Source organism: Puntigrus tetrazona, chromosome 17 (genome assembly GCF_018831695.1).
Source record: "Puntigrus tetrazona isolate hp1 chromosome 17, ASM1883169v1, whole genome shotgun sequence".
NCBI classification, from domain to species: Eukaryota; Metazoa; Chordata; class Actinopteri; order Cypriniformes; family Cyprinidae; genus Puntigrus; species Puntigrus tetrazona.
Window position 1 is genome coordinate 3,273,952 of NC_056715.1, and position 22,342 is coordinate 3,296,293.

General features: G+C 35.2%; 1 protein-coding gene across 2 annotated transcripts; it reads left to right on the forward strand.

Moving 5' to 3' along the window:
• Positions 1–239: 239 nt before the first annotated feature.
• On the forward strand, positions 240–21,877 carry cnsta (consortin, connexin sorting protein a). Of its 2 annotated transcripts, none has more exons than XM_043263611.1 (11): positions 240–391; positions 4,365–4,746; positions 6,843–6,964; positions 9,114–9,144; positions 9,450–9,536; positions 9,617–9,725; positions 10,834–10,855; positions 10,969–11,062; positions 14,675–15,168; positions 20,622–20,763; positions 20,847–21,877. In XM_043263611.1, exons 2-11 carry the CDS (start codon positions 4,407–4,409, stop codon positions 21,053–21,055), a joined length of 1,650 nt encoding a protein of 549 aa, XP_043119546.1. In that variant the 5' UTR covers positions 240–391; positions 4,365–4,406; the 3' UTR covers positions 21,056–21,877. The 2 variants fall into 2 exon arrangements, with proteins under 2 accessions (XP_043119546.1, XP_043119545.1); XM_043263610.1 differs by having other exon boundaries at positions 241–391; positions 14,672–15,168; positions 20,847–21,875.
• The last annotated feature ends 465 nt before the right edge of the window (positions 21,878–22,342 follow it).

Consider the following 22,342-nt stretch of genomic DNA (forward strand, 5'->3'; position numbering starts at 1 on the left):
GCAACATCTGCATGACTTAATTAACCATCTCCCCCTGCCTAGATATGATATAAATATACATGTCCGTGCTCGCGCTGACGCACACGAAAAAAATGGCACGCGGAGCCTACTATGGCGGAGGTTTGGATCTTGAATATTAATTACATAAATATTTATATAAACGAATTATTTCACTTTGAGGTTCCTGCACGATGCACGTAATATTCACGAGCTTGAGCCGAAGTACCCGGATAGTGAGTGGGCGGGAGGAGCTGCGCAGGCGGCTGAAGTACCCGGATGAGTGACAGGAAGAGCTGCGCAGACGTGCAGCAGAAACACAAACACACATCAGCCGACAGTCGAGAGCACGGTTGCCTGTTCATCCGATTTTAACCACCTGCCCTATCGATCTGTAAGTGCTGCTTCTTATCTTGAATACACTATTCGTGAAAGATAATATCCGCGTTTAAATCGCGAAACGAAATGTGCATTCTGCAATAAATGCTTGATTTACTTATGATGCTATGCATGTTAGCGCTTGAATTAATGACAGCTCTATCTGCACCGCCGGCACCCGATGTGGTAAATCACACTTCTGATAGCAGCTTAGGCAAATATGATGTGAGAAATGATGAAAGGGCCTCTCATTGAGCTTTAACCCGGCTTTCGTATATATATGTGACTGATGTTTTGATGCACGTAGAATCGCGCGCGCGTGTGTATAGCTCGTATACGATGATGGGCACACTATTACATAATATCAACATCTGTTTATCCAGCTGTGTTGGTCCTATTTATTTTATAAGCATAATGTTTTGATTAAAAAAAAAAAAAATAATCCTTAAAAGTCAACGGTGTCTTAAATTGAATAATCATTTCGAGTGGTCATGTGTCAGTACAGAATGACCAGTTTTCTCTGCTTTGTTTTGCTTTGCTGAGCGTGAGATATGCGTGTTATGCAAATGTCGTTTTCCTTATGTGTTAAATAACTTTATTTGTGTTCCATATAGAGGGAAACAGATCTCGATTAGGCTAGGGAAGGAATGTCATTTCAATGTATCGACTCATAGAGGTCACAACCCCTCCCAAAGGTCGTATTTTAAGTTTGGTTTTGTTAGCCTGCACTTTTCTGCTATTATACTTAATTATTATTACATAATAAACTCTAGTCGGTTTTCCATTATGATACAATAAACCATTTCAAGGTGATGCAACATGACCCTGAACACCATGACAGGGGTTTGTTTTGTAATAATGATAGCAGTACTGAACAGAAAGGTATGTAAACTCAAGTTACGGTACTGAATATATATATATATATATATATATATATATATATATATATATATATATATATATATAGTATATAAGCTATATATGGTATATAAGCTATATAGAATATATATATATATATATATATATATATATATATATATATATATATATATATATATATATATATATGGTATATAAGCTATATAGAAGTGTACCCAGCTAACAGCTTTTTCTAAAAGCGTAGAATGTAATTTTTTGCATATCATTAGTTCCATAGGATTTTTTAAAAGCAAGCGTTAGTTTAAGAGTTAGAAACCTGGTAAATCACAACATTACAAACATTAATGCAGAAAACGAGTGAAAACAAAGGAACAATTTTTACTGAATAGCTTCAAATTGATGAGTAAAAGAATGCAATCCCCAGAAATATTGCGAATGACACTCATAATGTAATTTTTGCTGCATGTGAGTGGGCTGTGCCTAAAAAGCTGTGATTCTCTAATTGGTGGATGTTTCTTTACAGATTAGTTTTCACCAAACAATTATTTAAAACAAAGTTGAAATGAAAAAATAAATAAATTAGTTGAAATAATGCAGATGGGCGGCTTCTACAAAAGCATGTCAGTTAAGAACCTCATAGCTCACAGTTGGTCTGTCTTTAAGGATTCATAAATTACCGTTCAAAATCGTTTCCCCCGATGAAGACCGCTTTCCAGATCTTAAGTGCTGCACTCTATCACCAAGACCGACCAGTTAGAATCCAAATAGAAGTGAGTTATTCCATAGAGCATAATTATATTTACATTTAAAAAAAAAAAGGTATTCCAAGCCATTTAGAAAGAAGTACGACTTGATTGATGTTAATGTCACAGATGTGCTTGAAGGATGCTGTGTGCTTATAGGACACATTTGTGCCTAGCTACTACAGTCGTGCTTGTTTTTCAGGATGAATAAACCTATTTCTCATCTCTCTCATTTACCCCTTAGGCTCTAATGTTGTTAAAGGACCTAATGAGCGAGAGCAGCTGTCTTTGATTATTAATGAGCTCTCTCTTAAAAGAAAGCGGATGAAGGAGCGCGGCAGCTCACGTACCCAAATTTCTGCTCGCCACAATGTGACCGACCTCATGTTGCTGTGGCCGTGCCCTTTAGTCTCGACTAACAGCATAAAAAAAAATCTCCCGATGAGCTTTTTCGCATTTTGAAATGAAACCCGAGACGGTAGCTGGCTGTTGTCACTTTTAGGCACTCCGAATTGATAGAAAGCCCACGCGTGTGAAGCGGTTTACCTGGCCCTTGTCGTTGATGTGTAGGTGGTCGCTCCGCGGGCACAGATCCGATGGTCCTCGGCTCACTGAGTCACTGTTGTCAGAACGCCTGGGGTCCGCCGTGAGTCAGTCCGCACTTCCAAAGCCAAATAACATCAGGATCAGGTCCTGTACACAAAGAGCCAAGATCTTTCTTTCCCTGAAAAACAATGATTCATTGGTTCACTTTGTTTATTTTGTAAGTTGCAACATGGTAGAGCTGAAGTGTATAAGACAATAGTTTGAGGCTATATCGCATTTTATAGCCAACAGTAATTCTACGTTTATTTTATTGCGTTAAAGGGATTTTGGAATAATCATAAACGATGCAAATTAATTAAAATAAACAGATTTACAATCGGTTAAAAACATATGCAAATAAAAAAGAATGGTATAGGTAATACAATGGTGCTGACTTCGTACTAGTTAGTGTGCTTCTAAAAAGGGATTTATGTTAGTTATGACTCGTATTAGTCACGTAGTCACGTTACATTAGTAGTCGAGCTCATAACATTTGCATTTCTGTGTTTGATCTGTGGAAAGGTAAAGGTTGTTAAAAAGCAGAAAGAATACAGAAATTGAATGATTTCAGAATTAAAGTTTGCTTCAGCCGATACCATATATCCTTAAATATTGAATTATTGCCTCTAAGTATTAGCCAGTGTTATTTTAGCTTTATATAGTTGCGAGTAAAACAAAGATTGGAGTATGTTTTACAAACCAAAACAAAAAAACATTAAGTCTTTCTATTTCAAATTTTAATGTTTCATTCAGTGTTACTTGTTTTGTTATTATTTGCGATCTTTATATTTGCATGCATTTTTAAAGGTTCGTATTTTCCCACCTTTCAGTTCAAATGCACTACATTTTATCATTTTAGTTTACAGTAACACAGCATTAAGCTTGGATTCAGTTTTTTCGCTTAATGCACACTGAACTGCCTTAGGCGTTATCATCGTACGCAGTGACCTATAAGCTCTGTAGTATTTATTCATTCATTCATTCATTCAGTCTGCAGCTCCAGAATCCCCCTGAGCAGATGAAAAACAAACAGCCAGTCTGCTTTAAGATCTGTAAGATGCTGTATGATATTGCGTAAGCTCTGCCATGAGAGGGTATGGTAATAAGCATGATGCTTTTTCTTCTGTAACAACCCAATGGGGACTATTATGGAAAATCTCCATGGTGTAGGAATTCACTATTCAGAGGGACCGAACAATCTGTGTGTGTGTGTGTGTGTGTGTGTGTGTGTGTGTGTGTGTGTGTGTGTGTGTGTGTGTGTGTGTGAGACAGAGAGAGAATAATAGAGATAGAGAGACGCTATAATATATAACAATTTATTATTAATAATATTAAATTTTTACAATTTGTATTAGATTATATTATTTAATATATACATTAATATTTCTTTATATAAAAATATATATATATATATATATATATATATATATATATATATATATATATATTTTTTTTTTTTTTTTTTTTTTTTTTTTTTTATCTTAAAAACCAGTTTTAAATTCCTTTTTAAACATGTGTAATGATACCAGAACTGTATAGCTGAACAAAAACATTAGCTAATATCTATTTTGCATTTGGCCTCTGATTAATACAGCTATAAACAAATGCAAAGCAAAACAGACAAATGGACAAATCTCAAGTGTTTTGATTCATGCACCGCGCTCAGCCAGCCTGAAGTGGAATTATGGGTAAACTATGAGTCAGTTCTCTTAAAGGCCAGCGAGCTCTTTACTTTTCATGACGGATCACGGCCATTAAAGTGTCGCTCTCGTTTGTTCTCAGCATCGTTGAGCGGATCTTCATGCTCTCGGTCAGCGGGACCTCATGGACGACGGACAGTGGCAGAGCGACGGCCCAGTGAGGCGAGGAGGAGTATCTGACCCCGACCTCCTAAACGACTCTGATTCCAGCCGCAGCCCGGACGAGAACCTGAACAGACTAGTGGAGGAAGCCGAGGAGGTCGAGCAGGGGCCCCGTGGTGGACAGAGGCCCCTCCGACAGCATAACACAAACGACAACGGTGATGACGAAGATTACGACAGCTCCAAGGTGGAGGATGAAGAAGATGAGGAGGACGAGGAGGTGGATAGCAACAGTGGGGCATACTCTCCAGAGCTGGATGGACACGTACGAGACTCTCCAACACCCAGTCCCAGTCCCACAGGTAACAGAGGATGTCCAGCTGAGCTTTGAGAAACAACCTGAGGCATTAGCTTAGATTTAGCCTGTGTGGTTTATTTATTTAGTTCTTACTTTGTATTTCTGAAAAAAAAATTAAGGATAAACAACATTGCCAAAATATTCACACGGACCAACAAAAACTGTATTAAAATACTTTGTTAAATGTGCCAGGCCAGCTGTTTAAAAAAAAAAAAGTTTTTGTAGTTTACACAGACATATTGGTATATTTTTTTTCATGTAAATGAACAGCCAAAACCCATAAAAAATTTCCATTTTTAGTTGAAAACTGTGTAATGTGAACACTTAAACTATTTAGAAGAAATAAATAAATATTACATGCTAAACTTAAGGTTAATTAAAAAATAAATTAATAATATAAAATAAATTGATTAGTTAGGGCATTTTTTATTTTATTTTAAGATTTATTTCTGCTATATAATTTCAGAAATTAGAAATGCAATTAAATAAATACAATTTTATTTAAAATGTTAGTATTTTTTTTTTTTAATGCTATTCAAAAACTGATCTCACAAAAATTCTCTTTACTGAAACCTGACCTAATATTAAATAGAAAATTAAGAATATGAAAAAGATTACAAATATTAATATTATAGTATATTATACATGATAGTAAAATAACACAGAATCAGCTTTTTTTTTTTTTTTTTTTTTTTTTTTTTTTTTTTTTTTTTTACCCAGCCCAAAGTGTAAATCTATTGATTTTGAAATTCTCCACATGTTGACATGGAAGCAGTCAACCCACATTCAGTCCCATGAGTCATGTGTCAGCGCACTGCTAAGGTTCTCGTTTTCTATGCCAATCACGAGGATTTTTATGCTAATAATATAAACAAAATAAAAAAAAACTACTAATGTTGAATGTTCCTATAGCATTACATGGTTTTTATGGCACAACCTAGTCCAAAAGGTGACATCCTGAACGGCATGGACATATTTATTTGTCATTCGATTGATCAGGATGAGGGTGGAGAGGGTGGAGGGTGTTTCTATTGTCTGTGAGAATTCAGACACCCTTAGTAATAGTCCTAGACCTTTGTTTCTGTTTCTGCGGTAGAGCGAGTGACTGCATCCCATTGTTGTCATGCAACTTTCAGACAGGTTTGTGTAGTATGATTTAATAAAGGCCAACCTAGAGCAAAACATATATCTGTGTTGATGTGCAGTCACTGGATGTAGCATTTCTATTAAAGTTTTTGGAATAATTAGACACCTATACGGTGTTGGTAAACCACACCGGGGTCATAACCGTTTTGTTAATTGAAATAAACTGAAATTCTTTGTGGATAAACTAAAATTCAGAAGAAATGTTCCCTTGCAAACTAAATAAAATCAGTTAAAGCGCTAAAAGAAAGCAAGAAAGAAAGAAAGAAAAAAATTGCAAAAATAAACAGTAACTTTTAAAACACACAAAAATAATTCAGAATGAACCTAAAATTAAAATAAAAAAGTAGAATCTTGTATTTAAAAAATGTATACTAAATAGAACTGAACTACATACAGTAAAATTAAGTCTATTGGTAATATTTATGCAAAAATAGCTCAAATTAGACACATGCTGTGTCTTGGAAAACCACATAAGGGTTATTATTGTAAACTAAAACTATTAAGAACATTTCTGTTAATTGAAATAAACTGAAATGTGATCAAATATGAGTATTAGATGGATAAGCTAAACAAAAATGAGAAGAAATGTTGCCTTGGAAGCCAAATAAAATCAGTACTTAAAGAAGTACTAAAAGAAATAAAGGAAATGGAAAATAAGTATGGAAATAAATTAAACTAAAACTTATACTGAAGTAAAAAGATAAATAGTAAAAAAATAATATTTTAACCTCAACACATTTTTTTAAAAACACACAAATTGATTCGAAATTAACTTAATTAAAATTTAAAAATAAAATATTTATTAAAATTATAAAAATGTTCAGAATATTAAACACAAAAAGTGTATAAATGCAACTAAAATAACTACATACAGTAAAATAAGAAGTCTATCGTTAATAATTATGCTAAAATAATAGCATATTTTCAAAGAGGATGTGGTATTTGTGTTTTCAGTGTCAGAGGGGCTGGTGAGTCCTGAAGGGACGCCTCACGGTGAAGCTGGCTCCCTGGCCGTGTCTCTGCAGGAGCTGGGGGAGCAGGGAGAACACCCTCTTCTTCCACAGTGCCTCCATCAGGTCTTGTTGTGTGTGTGTGTGTGTGTGTGTGTGTCTGCTCGAAACTAAAAATGCTCGAAAATGCGTTTCTTATGCTCACCAAAGCTGCATTTATTGGATCAAAATACAGTAAAAACAGTAATATTATGAAATATCACTGGACTTTTTTTTCTGTTTGAATATATTTTAAAATGTAATTTATTTGCGTGGTTCAAAGCTGAAGTTTTAGCATCGTTACTCCAGTCTTCCGTGTCACGCGATCCTTCAGAGATCATTTTAATATGCTGATTTAGTGCGCAAGAAACATTTATTAATTTCAGTGTTGGAAATGGTTGTTCTTGAATGGCACTGTACTGTATCTTTTAGCTAACAAATATTGAAAAAGGTCTTTCCGCAGTCTGCATTTGTCAAAAACGCATTGAAAACCTAGATTATGGCGATCAGTATAATCCAAGTTGCTAGGTCACATAGTTTTGTGGGCATCTGTTCATTGCCGGTAGATGGTGCAAACCTCTTATTACTTCAGTCTGCCTCGCTACGGTGTATGTGCCAGAACATGAGATGAATTTTCCTGTGCTGTTCCACATTGTTCATTAATAAGCTGGTGTTAGTGTGTTGTTGCTGCTGGCCCGTGCTGATAACACTGACTGATAGCGGTGCATGATGAATCTGATAGGAAGCAGAATAACCGGCACCTTAAATGGTCGAGCTCTGTTAAATGTTTATTTGAGCCTGACCTTATTCAACACGTTTTACGAGAACATCTTTGCTCAGCTGGTTTAGTTTCATCCTTAGGAGAGATTTATGCGCACCTACAAGACTACTCCGCTGGAACAGCTTTCATTTATTCCCCGGTGGATTTTGTTTTGTAAGAGGTTTTAAAGGGAACAAATTGGATAACTGGGTTTCTTTTCTCTTTTAAAAGTGCACTCAAACACAAACAAAGCCCTTTCTTCGGCTCACCTTTTAATGAAAGTAAGCTGCAAAAGTCGGTTAGTATTAGTCATAGGATTAATTTTCATGTTAACATATGATCTTTAATGTTTATGTAGCTATGCCTATAAACAAGATTCTTAACGATGCATTAAAATCTCACACTTTTAACTTTGTTTTGCAATTCTTTGACAAAATCTGATGTTTTTGAAAGACGAGAACTACGAGATATAAAATGCCTTTTTATTCCATTACAGAAAAAAGAAAGAGGAAAAAAAATTGTAAGATGAAGTAATTAATTAAAACTCATTACATTTATTTTAATATTTTCAGTGTTCGTTTTCAAGTATTAGCCTATTTTGTGCTTTTGTCATTTTCATTAGTATTTTTAAAAATTTAGTTTGAATTAGTTGAAATTAAACTTGATTACCGTATACATGCTCCGTTATCAGTCAATACCAATCGACATAAGCTTACTAATAAACAGAGTCTGTAAGTTGATTCGTTCTGTAAAACAATGTTTTTGAACATCGGCGCTATAAAATACTAGAAACACAAAGAGCCGGTGCCTCATTTAAGTAGATGCCTTGGCCGTGAGCAGCCTCTTGAAGATTAGATGGATGAGACATGAAGGAGAGCGAGAAAGAGACAGATTTATGCAGAAAGAGCTCAAGTGTCGTAAAGGAAGAAGGTCAGAATGTGTTACCGCCGCCCACTCGGTGAGACGTCTTTCGCGTTGTACCGACTCGACTGCACTCAGAGCAAAACACGCCGTAGCGTTTTCATCCTGCCTCTTCACTTTAACTTTACCCCGCGAGACGTCTGAAGAGAGCTGGTGTCAGGAGTTTCGTTCGATAGGAGCGAGTCTTTGCACTTCGGATAACGTAATATACATGCAGGCGTAGTAGAATAAATGCTGTCTAAGGTGAACCGACCTGTTCATCAGGTATAAAACGTCTTTAAATTACGTCAAATCCTCATGCAGCAGGTTTTAAGTGCATTGTCTGTATATTTACGGGTGACGCTTTATGATAACTGCCATGCAAGTCATTAACAGTCATTAAAGAATGCTTAACAGATCCGTATAGATTCATATAATCCATAAATCACTACTTTAATTAACGACCTGTTTTATATAACGTAATACGTTGGAGTTATTGTACAGCGTTAGCTAATTATGCTTTTCATTGTGTAATGTAATGCATAATAACTCCAGGCTAAACTCTCTCCTTTACAGATTGCAGAGTCATATATGCGTGAGGAGGACTGTATCCTTGATGTTATCGTTTTTTCTGTTATATAATAATAGAGAGGAACTGGATAATGGTGTGTTTGTGCGCTTGTTCCATTATGACTATTATTTTATACCCCATCGCCTTTGTTATTGCAACTGAATCAGGGATGCTCGCGATGTTTATGGATATAATGCTGTTTATTGCATTACATTCGGTGCATTACTGCATTGTCTTATATGATAGTATTTCACCGTGACATTATTTCGTTTCTGTGTTGTAAAGTGCATCTGCGCTTTGGGGTTTCCTGTAGATTTTTCTTTAACCAGAGCAATTTCCAGATGAGAGAGCAGTCCGGTTCATACAGTTAGAGAGGCTCTATCACGAGCGTCTGCTGTCCAACCTAGCCGTCCTACAGCAGCAGTGGGGTAAGAGGATTCTGGGAAACCGTCGCCCGGAGATGGTTCTTGACAGAGAACTCCTTTTAACCTCGTGTTTCTGTGATCAGAGAGGAGACGGAGTTTGGTTGGCCAGTGTCAGGACGGAGAAGACGGAGATGGTGACCTGGATGCTGAGCACCTGGAGAAGCTGAGACACATCTGCAGAACGCACAGACAGTGAGTGCACACTGCACATGAACGCTACATTAGTTCTGCCACACAGATCAGGTCAACTTTGTTTATTTAGGGTTTTTTTTCATTAGTTAAGCTAAACAGATCAGGTCAACTATGTTTTATTTAATTTGATATATTTTATATTTAAATGTGTTTTATATAATAATGTGTTTATATATATATATATATATATATATATATATATATATATATATATATATATATATATATATATATATATACTTACTGTGTGTGTTTTTTTTTTCTTTTTGTTTTTAATCATTATTTTATTTATTGCTCTGCAACAGATCTGCCACATAGATCAGGGCAACAATATAATAATAAAAATAATAATTATTATTGTTGTTGTTGTTGTTTTATTTATGTCATTGCACGCATTATTAGTTCAGCCTCACAAATCAAATCAACTTTTTTTCTTTTTTTTTTTTTTTTTACTTTTGTAATTTTTTGTTTTATTTGATTTCTCTCTACAATTGATTTTATTTACTGTTTTATTTACTTTTAAAACCCTTATTTTATTGCTTTTCACAATAGATCATCCACACAGGTCAGGTCAACTGTATATTTTATTTTTTTATTTCATTTAGATCCAAACGACATTACTTCAGGCACACTGATTGGGTTTTTTTTTTTATGCATTTTTTCCTAGATGGAGTACAAGTAAATGTTTAACCTTTCGCGCCGCTACACAATTAAAGCACAGGGTGAAAGCTGTGTCTTTCTGTGCCGTTCCTCCGGGCCAGACACTTTCACCGGCAGCCACACCTGAGCTTCTCTCTTTCCCCTCCTAAATTTAGCTCGTCTGTGTCTCATTTCTGGTCTCTGGCTGCAGTTTGCAGTCCTGTAATGGTTTAAGCATATGGCCCGTTGCTGTGCTTTCAGCAATTTGAGACAAGCGCTAGAGTTTCAGTATGGGAAATGTGCCGCGCTAATATTAGATTCCCGCTGAGCGGAGCGACCTTAGATTTGCGTCCCCTTTTATGCAAGCCGTCCCGCTACGAGAGAGATGGAGCGAGAGAAAAAAATACAGATACAACAGCTCCTTGTGATGATTTTGACTGACACTTCACTGTTTCTCATCTTTTTTCAGACCTGCATGGAGCGCTGAGAAGGTAAGGCGGCCTTGACGCTCGCTTTTGGGACGGCGTGTCTATATGCGTGTAGGAAAAAAAAAACGTGTTTAAAGACCAGAGGGTGATCGGCAGCGTTGTCTTTGCTTTTATAGTGCGAGTCGTCCAAAGTGCAAAGGAACAGCGTGATCAGAGAAACACAGGGAGGAGAGCAAAACCTCAACACGCAGGAGCTTTCATGCAGCTCAGGTGAGTTTATTTCTCCAACGACAGGCCAGACCACCTTAAGTAGACCATCGGCTACGGGAAAACACATCTTGGATTTGATGCTTTGTTTACTAGTTATATTTATTACAGCTATTTTATTTAAGTAAATGAACAGGTTATTAACAGGTTAAAAAAGGAATCTTCTTACTGTCAGAGTAATTACTAATTACAATATGATGTATTTATGCTTGCATTTATTCGGTGTGAAATAACACCACCCTGCGTCGTATTTTAATGAAGGAAGTACGATACTTGTTTCTTACAGTTTTAGGGTGTTGATTCCAAAAATTTCTTCCTGTTTTGTTTGAGAATGTAACAGTTGCAAACATATACTATAAGAGTCATCTTATATTATACCTTAATCAGCAGAAAAAGACACGAAAGACGTAATTCCTCTTTTCCTCTCAGCAGCTTACAGCAATGCTCAATTTTCATCCAAATTTCATATGATTCATAATAATTCTGTAGGTATTATTATATGCTTAATCCTTTTAACTTTTGCCACTGATTAAGTTTAAATAGCATTCGAAAACGTTTTGTCATCGAGAGTATTCATATTTGAGCGCTTTTTTATATATTTGTAATTGTAATTGAAATTTGTATTTAAAAAAAAAAATCTTAAAAATCTTACATTTTTTCACACAAAATGGGTATTAAGATATAGATTTTTCAAAACGTATGCACATACATGCACACATATTCATATTGTATATTATTTTGTACATACATTATTTCTCATGCTGTCAGACAATTACTTGATTAATCAAATCCAAAATACACATTTATGTTTACATTATATATGTATATGTACTGGCTATATTTATTATGTATATACATACAGTATATGTTTTGAAAATTATGATTTTTTTAAAATATATATTTAATATATAACCATCATATATTTTTCATATATATATATATATATATATATATATATATATATATATATATATATATATATATATATATATATATATATATATATATGTGTAAACAAAAACATTTATTTAGGATGCAATTAATGGCAGTTAATCATTTGATAGCACTAATTATTTCCTAATAGTTCACTAATAATTTTTACATTAGAAAAATCTTAATTCCTATTCTGTTAGATAACATTATATATAGGTGTGTGTGTGTGTGTTATGGTTTTGCAAATTAACAGATTTGATTGAATGAAACCATCATCTTCCCTAAATATATATATTTTTAATACATATGTTAGGAACTTTAAATTCCTATTTTGAGAGAAATGCTTATAGAAGTACATTTGCATTGAATTGTGGCAATACTTAACCTTATCAAGTACGTAAAGTAGTTTTCCATTTTAATTGCATCTTTTAATAATATAAGCTGTGTACACCTAGTCACCTAGAAAGATCCTTGCATCATCTGTGTACGAGGCAAACCCCATGTCCCCTTCTTCAAGTACACACACACACACACACACACAGTTAGAGTTCCCTCCTGTCCCTCCAGATCATGCCTTATTGATGAGCCTCTCTTTCTCACCGGCTCTCGCAGCTGATGTGCTGCAGGGGTATGTTACCTGAACATCGCGTTACTCGCATTGAGTTCCCTGACCCGGTTTCACTTTTACATGCCAGGCATGGCAGCACCACACACACGCACACACACGCACACACACAGCCTCTACCCAGCCACCTGTTCTGGAGTGTGTTGAGCTGGCTTTCTGCTTGGCCGGGACTTCTGCAGCAGGTGCGTCTCGTTCTGTGCCGTTCCCCTCCCAGACTGATAAGACAGAAACGGATTGCGATCACTCGTACTGCTTGTTCGTGCAGAATCCTGACACAAAAGTTCCTCATAATATCATGCCCTCTGTGAGGCGTTGGCTTGAAATGTAGTTTCTGATCGTCTAAAGCGTTTGATCAGATAATCAGAAACCACAAAAAAGTCACACTGATCACTGATAAAACGTTTTTTGGCAGTTACTGAGAAAGAATATTTAGTCCTATATTTTACTGTTATGGCCATAATACAGTAACCTTTCATTTAAAAAATCTTTAAAACCTCAGTCAAAAATATACACGCTACGGGCTAATTTGAGAAGTCTCAGTATTATTTTAATGATGTTTAGTTATTATGGACTGAATATATTATGATTAAAAAAATAATAATATTTTTTTTTCTCAGACCCCTACTATTTAGTAAATACATTGATCATATATAAAATGTTTTTATTGAATTTATTAATTAGTTTATGTATTTTTACTTTAAAAATGTTAAATAAGTTTCTCTATCATTTATTTAACTTGTATTTATTTTATTAAATTATTTTAATTAATTATTTAAATTTATTTATTTATTTAATGGTTTTATTATGACGTTTAAATTATCTTCAGCTATCCAATATTAAATTGCTAAAATGTATAATGTATAATTTTTGGTGTCCTTTATGGTCACCTACTTTCACACTAATTTAAACATACAATTTGACGGCGAAACTGCAAAGAAACCTGCCTTATAAAAGGAAGTGGACCTCCTGGACAGCATGGCATGATTGACATTCTGGAAAATGAGTTGTAAACTGTGGGAAGACAGCAGGGATAGTGCAGTATTTAGAAACAGAGCATCAGACTGTATCGGCCTGGCGCTGGTTGTCGTGTGTCTTTCTCTGATCTCTGACAGCGAGCTGTCATCACTGAGATCCTGTCTCTGAGCAGCACAGCTCCCGGTGCGTGTTTATGACCGCCGAGGGAGCAGAGAACATTCAACAGGGGAGTCCTGCATTATTGATCCACAGGGCTTCAGGCAGCGGGGCCACAATGCGTCAATAGTGTTCAGTTGTACACAAACGTCTGATGGTCAAATGACCTGGTGGTCATTCAGGGCAAAGAAATCAGACATGGTACACCATACTATTCATGCTATGTTTTCAGGATTTTTCATATTTTTCGTCATTTATTATTAGAATATGGAATTTTGGCTTAAATAAGAATTTATTTAGTAGTTTTTTATTCATAATTATTGTGTGCGTGTGTGCATGTGTGTGTGATTAAAACAGGTAAAATGTTTTTTTTAATAATATGAAATTGATAATTATGTATTAGAAATATTATCTTTTATTATTTTTATTATAAATGTATATTTTAACCTTTTTTTTTACAGTATTCACAATTTACATTAACAAGTTTTATTTGATCTAATATGTACCACCAGTAATTGATACTTTATTATACATTATTATAAAAATAGCTTTTTATTGTTTTATTAAAATTATAAATAAATGTAAAAAATATTTTACAGTACTCACAATTTATATTAACAGTATAATTATATTACATATATTAAACCTACAATAAAATGTTTTTGTATTTGTAATATTTGTTTTTGTCATTAAAAGTATATTATAATTGTATTAATTTGACAACCTTTGATTAAAAATCACAATAAAAATGAAAAATGAAGATCATAATGTGATGCCACTTGCTGAAGTAAGCATAGTGTTAAATGTTTCATGTAAAATGTGTCACATTTTAACAAAAAGAACTTAGCATTATGCTGATATTCCATTTTGAACCTTTGACTCCCAAGAGTGTTCCATTAGTTTCCTTCTCTCTATCTCTATAGCAGGGAAGGTTATGGAGGATCAGAGTACATCTGAGGCACCACAGGAAGTCATCCAGCATGAAGATTGTAGCAGCACCGCCCCACGATCCCACCAGAGCGAGCAGCAGCATGACCCCTCCTCCTCGGCTGTGACGGACAGCTCCTCCTCTCCACTCTGTGAGGATGCAGGAGCAGAAGAAGAGAGCGTAAGCGTGGCAGCTTCCCACAGGGATGCAGCGCCAGAGCCCCAGTCACCAATGGACAGCGCTCTGCCAGACAACAAGGAGGGAACGGGGGACACTGTGGACACGGGGCAGTGTGTGCTGGAAGATGGAGGGGAGGTAGAGGAGGCTTTGAAGCTGGAGGAAGGAGGAGCAGATCGGCTGCCTGAGGAGCAGGAAGTTCCTGAGAAAACATCAGAGTCGGAGCCAGAGGAGAACGGGAACGGGGTGGAGTCACTCGATATCATGAATGTGTCTATGCTGGACGACATGGCCAAACGCATACAGGTGGAAGAGGTGAGGGACAGATTTTCACTCACTTTAGTTCAAAGAGGCTTGCTTGTTGTTTTTTGTTTGTTGCGCTTAGTTTTGAGAACTAGTTTGATTTCTAATCAGATCGGCTTTTAAAAGTCTAATTAGGCCCCTGAGCATTTTGCTAAGCTTTCTTCTGATTCTGGTAACACTTGATATTCTGCATAAATTGTGTAGTGTGCAAATTTGAATGGGAAAACGTGACTCTGTGCCACTAGAGTGACTAGCTCATAAAAACGACCTATAGATGACTTGAATAAATGTCTATATTGTAAATAACTGTATATATATCACCCTTTAAAGTGCATTGTTGTGGAACTTAATTTCCTTTTTCTAGATTAAGAAGCTGCTGGCATCACTATGACAGCATCCGGTGATGTCATAGTGATGTCATCTTGCGTCAGATCTTCAACAGCAATAGTCGGTGATTTAAGGAACATTTCGGGTTAAACGACGTCGATGTTGAAGGCAGAATAGATTGCAAACCTTGTCTATGCAATATTATGGAAACACACTTTAACCCTGTTAGGAAGATAGGAAAGCCTCCTTATATTGCTTTCCAAATATACCCAGTGGTAAAAAAATGACTCTTTTCAAAGATTCAGGGTCAGCTCTTTCTTTTGCGAGGCAACAACTTTACACACGCTGCACTTTCTGTACCCGCGTGAAAGGTCATTTTCCAAAATCCATAATAGGGGAACTTTACATAGTACAACTGCATGATTTTATTTAAACGATAGATTCGTATAATTGTAAAATAGCCATATTTATGTCCCATCTATCTTTAAGTTTACAAAACTGTGGGAATTGTCTGTGGCGATCAACAGCAGGCCTTAATGGTTCTTAAAGTGACAGTTCACTCATTATTTTTAATTCTTCTCATGTTATTCCAAACCTTTCCTTCAGAACATACAAAAAAAAAAAAATATTTCGAAGGATGTTTTTTGAAGAATGAGACTTCAGTTTTATAGACAGAAGAAAAGAACGGACAGAAGCGATGACACAAATCTTTTTTTGGGGTGAACTGTCTAACTTTTAACGAAATCATCATTAGAAATCGTCATTTTCTGTTTTGTTTTGTTGGCTTGCTTGTTTTTTTTTTTTTTAAGCTCAGCTTGTATAATCTCAGCTCCCGGCTCGATAATTACCTCTTTTAGTTCTTGTAAGTGACTGAGGTAAGAATGATAAGAGGTCTGATAAGAGCGTAAATAATAGATGTCGGAATCTTCACCTCAAGGGTGACCTTTCCCCCAATGTCAGAGCTGAATGATTGTAACAAGCAGCCGCGTGTGATGATGTCATTATGACACTTCCACCCTCAACGAGACAATCAACAAAGGAATCTGGAGCACCGATCTCTGCCAGCACAATACAGGCTTTCATACAGCCAATATCCTGTGTCTTAAACGCTTTTGTGCCCTGTTCCCAAACATTTGATGTGCCATTTCTTGGCGGGGGGGATCTTGATTTCACTAGTTGCGTATAAACCGGCGTCTTGTGAAAGTTTAGCGCTGCCAATATTATACTGCCACTCGAAATATTCATTTAGCATTTATTTAACATTTCTACTTATTATCAATTTTTAAAACAGTCGTGCCGCTTAATATGTGTGCCCGAAATGTTGATACTTTTTTATTTATTTTAGAACTTATTGATAAATAGAAAGTTTTTATTTATTTAAAATTTATTTAAAATGTCAAACTTTTTTTTTATGTCTTTTACTCACATTTTTGAATTTATGCTCATGCTAAAGGCATTGGTCACCCCATAAAAATAAAGTAAAATTAAATTAAATAATAAATAAAATACAATAAAATAAAAAATGATATGACTCTCTTCATTGTGTGGAAGACATAAGAGGATGTTTTGAAGAATCTTTTGGTCCCGATATTTTTTTGGAATAAAAACAAGACATTTCTCTAAATATCTTTTTTTGTGTGATATTGATATTGATAGATATAGATATTGCACGGGAGTTGTTACTCACTGATGGTGTTGATACATGTGGATTATGACCTTCAGCCTGCACCGTCAGTTGTCAAATCTGTTGAGTTAGCTACAATGGTTTGACTTTTGAACGTTTGTCTGAACTTTCCCTTTACTCGGAAAGGTCAGACCCATTCTGGCGTGTGTGCAGACTTAGTTGTGCTCAGTAGGACCCAATTATGATGCTTTTTAACCAGACAGAACCTACTGACCTGGAAAACCTCATTTAAAACGTTTTTGTATATATGCACTATTCATATACTCATTATTTACTCAGTTCATTTGTAGTAGATTTAATGCCCAGAACAATTACACAGCACTGCCGGAATATCCCATCAGCACTGTTGAGACCTGTATATTTAAGCAGATTCAAAAGTTTAGCCCGTAAGATTAGTTTTTTGAAATAAGTCTCATGAAGGCGGCATTTATTTGATCAGAACTAAGGTAAAAAAGAGTCACATTGTTTCACTGAAATATTATTACAGTGCTGCTGTAACTGTTTCAATTAGAATTTCTGTTTCAAATTGATTAAAATAAATTTTCAGCATCGCATGATCCTTCAGTAATGATTCTAATATGCTAATATTTCTTATTAATAATGTTGAAAACAGTTGTGCATCTTAATATTTCTGTGGAAACCATGATACATTTTTCCTCATAATTATTTGATGGGGTTTTTTTGTTTTGATATTTTGGGATAGCGTAAATGTCACTTTTGATCGATAATACATCCTTAACGAATGGAATTATTTTCTTTTGGAGAAAAAATAATGAAATTGAGCAGTTTTTAAAAAAAAATTTTGACCGGTGCCAATAACTAGAGAGACAGTGATAAAGTAAATCATGTAATAATTATTGTTTTTTAGTGATGAATTATGGAACAAAACTTGCTCATTAACAATATTTACAAAAAAAAATACATACCAAAAAACATTTGACCTTTTTTTTTTTTTTTTTTTTTTTTTTTTTTTGGGTATATCAATATCAGTCTAATGCTAATTCCATTAAATTAGCCAAACTATGGAGCAAGCGGATCTAATAGCTTTAATTATCTCTGCTGTATCTGTTCACTCGGTGATTAATGACTCGGCAGTGGATTTCTTCTGAAGCCCTACGACTGAGCTGAGATGTTTTGTTAGATGTGTACAGAGTCCTGTCCTCCACGTCTGGTCGGTGATGGACTTACTGTGGCCTTTTTTGCGGCTAATAATGCCGAATGACCGCAGAGAGAGAGAGAGAGCCAACATTACCTGTCTTGCGCTCATCAAGCGTCACGTTTTTCATCAGAGTGCTTTTGAGGAGCTGGTAACTTTCATCAGCGCTGATAAGCGTGTGTTATTTTTGGGCTGTTAATGGTCCGTCCGTGATGAGCTCACCGCATTGTGGTATGTTTTGAAATCTAATTACTCGAGTGTCATTTACTCAAGTGATTAATGTATCTGTTTTTAGCCTATTCGTTTATCACGCTGCTTCCCAAATGAGAGGTTTAAAGCTTAACATTTAAATTTAAGCTTATAGTTAAGGGAACCGTTTGCTATTGCAGGTCTTCAGGAACACATTTAATATGAAAATGAGCAACGATCACCTATGCTTTATGTATTTAAGCCTTTTAACGAAACAGATCTGTTGCTAAAGTCTGATTAGAGATGTACAGAGAGCAATAGGGATGAACAGCACCCTTTAACATGGTGAAAACACATCCTCGTGTGCCATATTGCTTTAAGTTTTAAGTTTAATGCAGTGTTTGGTACAGCGGGGTCTGCTCTCCTGCTTTTTAACGTCTGTGGAATTGAGTTGTTCTTCAGTCTCTCCTGACAAATGCAACTGCTATGATGGAGCAAAAATAGAGAACTATAATTGCAGTGCTAGAAAAATTTGTTATCATTGGGACAGATCTCGCCAAATATGGAAGCTCTCAGAATAAAATAAGCGGACCGCGAGGGTTTTAGTTAAAAGAGTCCTGCTGTATTCTTAAAAATGAGTCTTTATTCAATATGAGCACAAACTAATGGTATAGAAGTTATTCCTCAATTAACTAAATGTATTTTTTTTCTTGCTTAGCGACTCTCTAGATTATTTTTAATTTTAGTTTGTTTTAGAAATTTTGTCAATTTTTTTTACATGTATGTTCTGTTAGCTTTTTTATTTTCTGTTTTAGTTTTGCACTTCAATTTACACCTTGCATTTAATTTTTAAGTTTTTTATTTAATGATATTTCATTTAAGCTTCTATTGATTTGAGGGCGTTCTTTCTCGGTGCCAGTCTTTAGCAGCTTGACCTCTCTGTGACCTCTGTGACTGGTGAGGTAACATGACTGACGTTCTTTCCTGAACGTCTGCAATACTTTCATTTTCATGTACATAATTTATGCAGTGGTGTAAACCCAATTCAGCAGAAGTGCCGGGTAAATGGATTCCAGCTCTTTGCTGAATAGTAAAGAACATGTATTATTAAGCATCCTTTCTCAGGATAATACAGATTTATTATGAGCTATTTTGTTTTACATACAGCAGCAGCACTACAATTTTTTTTTTTTTTCCGTTTAGAATGATTTGTGTTCCGGTCAGAATATTCAGATATTGAACAATGATGTAAAGAGAGAACAGCTTACAATTAACATGTGTTTTATGTTTTTCAAATGCTTTCTGGATAAAAAGTGAAAATTGTTAAATCAACATTTTTCAAATTCAGATTTATTTTTATTTATTTATTTATTTATGAGAAATGCCGCATTTTTTTTCCTGTTAACAATTTAAATGAAAATCTTTTTTTATGGTTTTAGTGTTAATTAGCCATAACGACCATTGTTTACATAAATAAATGCTCTAATATACATTTCTTTAATATACATATTAACTAGCAAATTAAAGAAAGTATTTTGAAATATAGGTATGCTAATAGGCTTTTATATTAATTTTAATATTTATATTTCAGTAAACATACATAAATCTGTGTATTTGTAAAAGATGTTTTATAAAATATAAATGTCTTTTGTAGATGGTCCTCTTTTGCTTGTTCTATACATTTTGATTTCTTCTCTTGTCCTCATTTGTAAGTCGCTTTGGTTAAAAGCGTCTGCTAAATGACTAAATGTAAATGTAAATAAAAACATCTGGAAAAAAAAAGTCTGAAAATTGGAAGCCAGGCGGACAAAAAAAAAAAAAAAAAAAAATATATATATATATATATATGTGTGTGTGTGTGTGTGTGTGTGTGTGTGTGTGTGTGTGTGTGTGTGTGTGTGTGTGTGTGTGTGTGTGTGTGTGTGTGTGTGTGTGTGTGTGTGTGTGTGTTTCTTACATACATAAGCAATAAATTTCCCTTCTCATTCAGCTCATTCATAGTGACATCTAGTGACCAAAGTATGTCATTGCAGAGTTTTTTTTAATCTTCGGACACACTATGCATCTTTCAATCCAGGAATCCTCAGTAACCTGCCCTCTGTCTTTCAGATCACTCCAGCTGCTGGTCTTGTGTCCATCTTGAAGAGAAGAGTCTCTCTGGAAGGAGCCAACAGCTCTGTCCCTGCCATCCCTAAACCCGTCTCTAAACGCAAAGTCCGTTTCCGAGAGCCTGACGAGGGCCTGGACCACGGTAAGAAGCGCTACCGTTTCCTAAAAACTCACTCTTGCGGCATTCAAACTGACGCTTATTCTACGCTTGTATGCAATATGCAGATGAGGTGGGCGGAGACTCCTGGCTGCTCCTCCTCTTGTTGTGCTTGGCTACCGTGGTGATCAGTGTGGGCGGGACTGCGCTCTACTGCACTTTCGGAGACGCCCAGTCCAGCGTGTGCACGGACTTCTCCCACAACATGGACTTCTACATCGGACGGGTGCAGAGGGGCGTGGACGAGCTCAAACACTGGCTGTCCCCGAGCTCATAGCACTCGGTTTCTTCTCGGTAGCCTCTGTGTTCTTTAAATGCTGAGACGTCCTCATATGCTGGCCTTTGCTGGGTCACGCTGTCGCGGGATGAAGCCCAAACGAACCCGTCTGTCGGGTCCTGAAGGGGACGTCCGGGCCCCTGGAAGGCACAGCAAACCACTTTGGCCAGTTTTTGACTCGAGTAGCCCACTGTTTACTGCCATCAACTGAACCTCATGTAAAGAGACTTCATTTTTAGAGTCTTAAATCCAAATCTTAATACTTGGTTGACAAGAGTTTTGTCTTTTATTCATTGGATAAGTGAACGACCATCATGGTACTTAAAGATATAATAATGGACATAATCATCTGTAGCCTGGACGTAGCATTTTCATGTGATGGACTTATGGAAAGATGTTCATAGGTACAGGAAAGCAATACATATATATTGAGGAATTACAGATATAGATATAGATATAGATATAGGTATAGACATATAAAGTTAGCAAACGGGCGAATCTCGGTTATCATAGTTACCAATTTATTAGCACAGGGGGGAAAATAATTTTCCAGTGGATTCTGCAATATTATGATCATCAATAAAAAGTTAAATCGTTTTAAAAGTTCAAAAGATAATGAATATATTTTCTTAAAATAAAAAATCTTCTACTTTACCTACAGTTCAGTCACCAGACTGAATTTCCTTTGCATGTTTTAATTATTATTATTATTATTTTATGCAATAATTCTAGAATTATATTTTATTCAGTCGCCTGGCTGGAGAAAAGTATGATAACTTTATGACTAATAAATATCAAAATGTATAATTTTGAAGTGTATATATATATATATATATATATATATATATATATATATATATGTATATATATATGTGTGTGTATATATATATATATATATATATATATATATATATATATATATATATATATATATATATATATATATATATATATATATATATTAAGATATTATATATTAAGATATTTATTAGTGTGTGTATTTCATATTTTTATATACAAATATATTTGATAATATTTATATAAATTGCACACTTGTTTTGTACAACAGCCAAATACAGTAAATATATGATTTTCTGCATATGAATGAATTGGTAACTATGCAAACCAGGATTTGTTTTCCCCTAAACCAGGCCTCCAGTGTAGAACCGTGTTTAGCAATGGGAAGTTTTTAAGATAATACTGATACCAGAATGAGAATGTCATTTGATTTTAATATAATTTGCTCAGGCTCTTGTTAATAATCTTAACAGTTATTGTAATCATGAC

Coding starts and splice junctions, on each gene's coding strand:
- cnsta (XM_043263610.1), top strand. CDS start 4,407: ATGGACGACGGACAGTGGCAGAGCGACGGCCCAGTGAGGCGAGGAGGA. Junction 9,537..9,616: donor CGTCCTACAGCAGCAGTGGG/GTAAGAGGATTC, acceptor TTCTGTGATCAG/AGAGGAGACGGAGTTTGGTT. Junction 9,726..10,833: donor ATCTGCAGAACGCACAGACA/GTGAGTGCACAC, acceptor ATCTTTTTTCAG/ACCTGCATGGAGCGCTGAGA.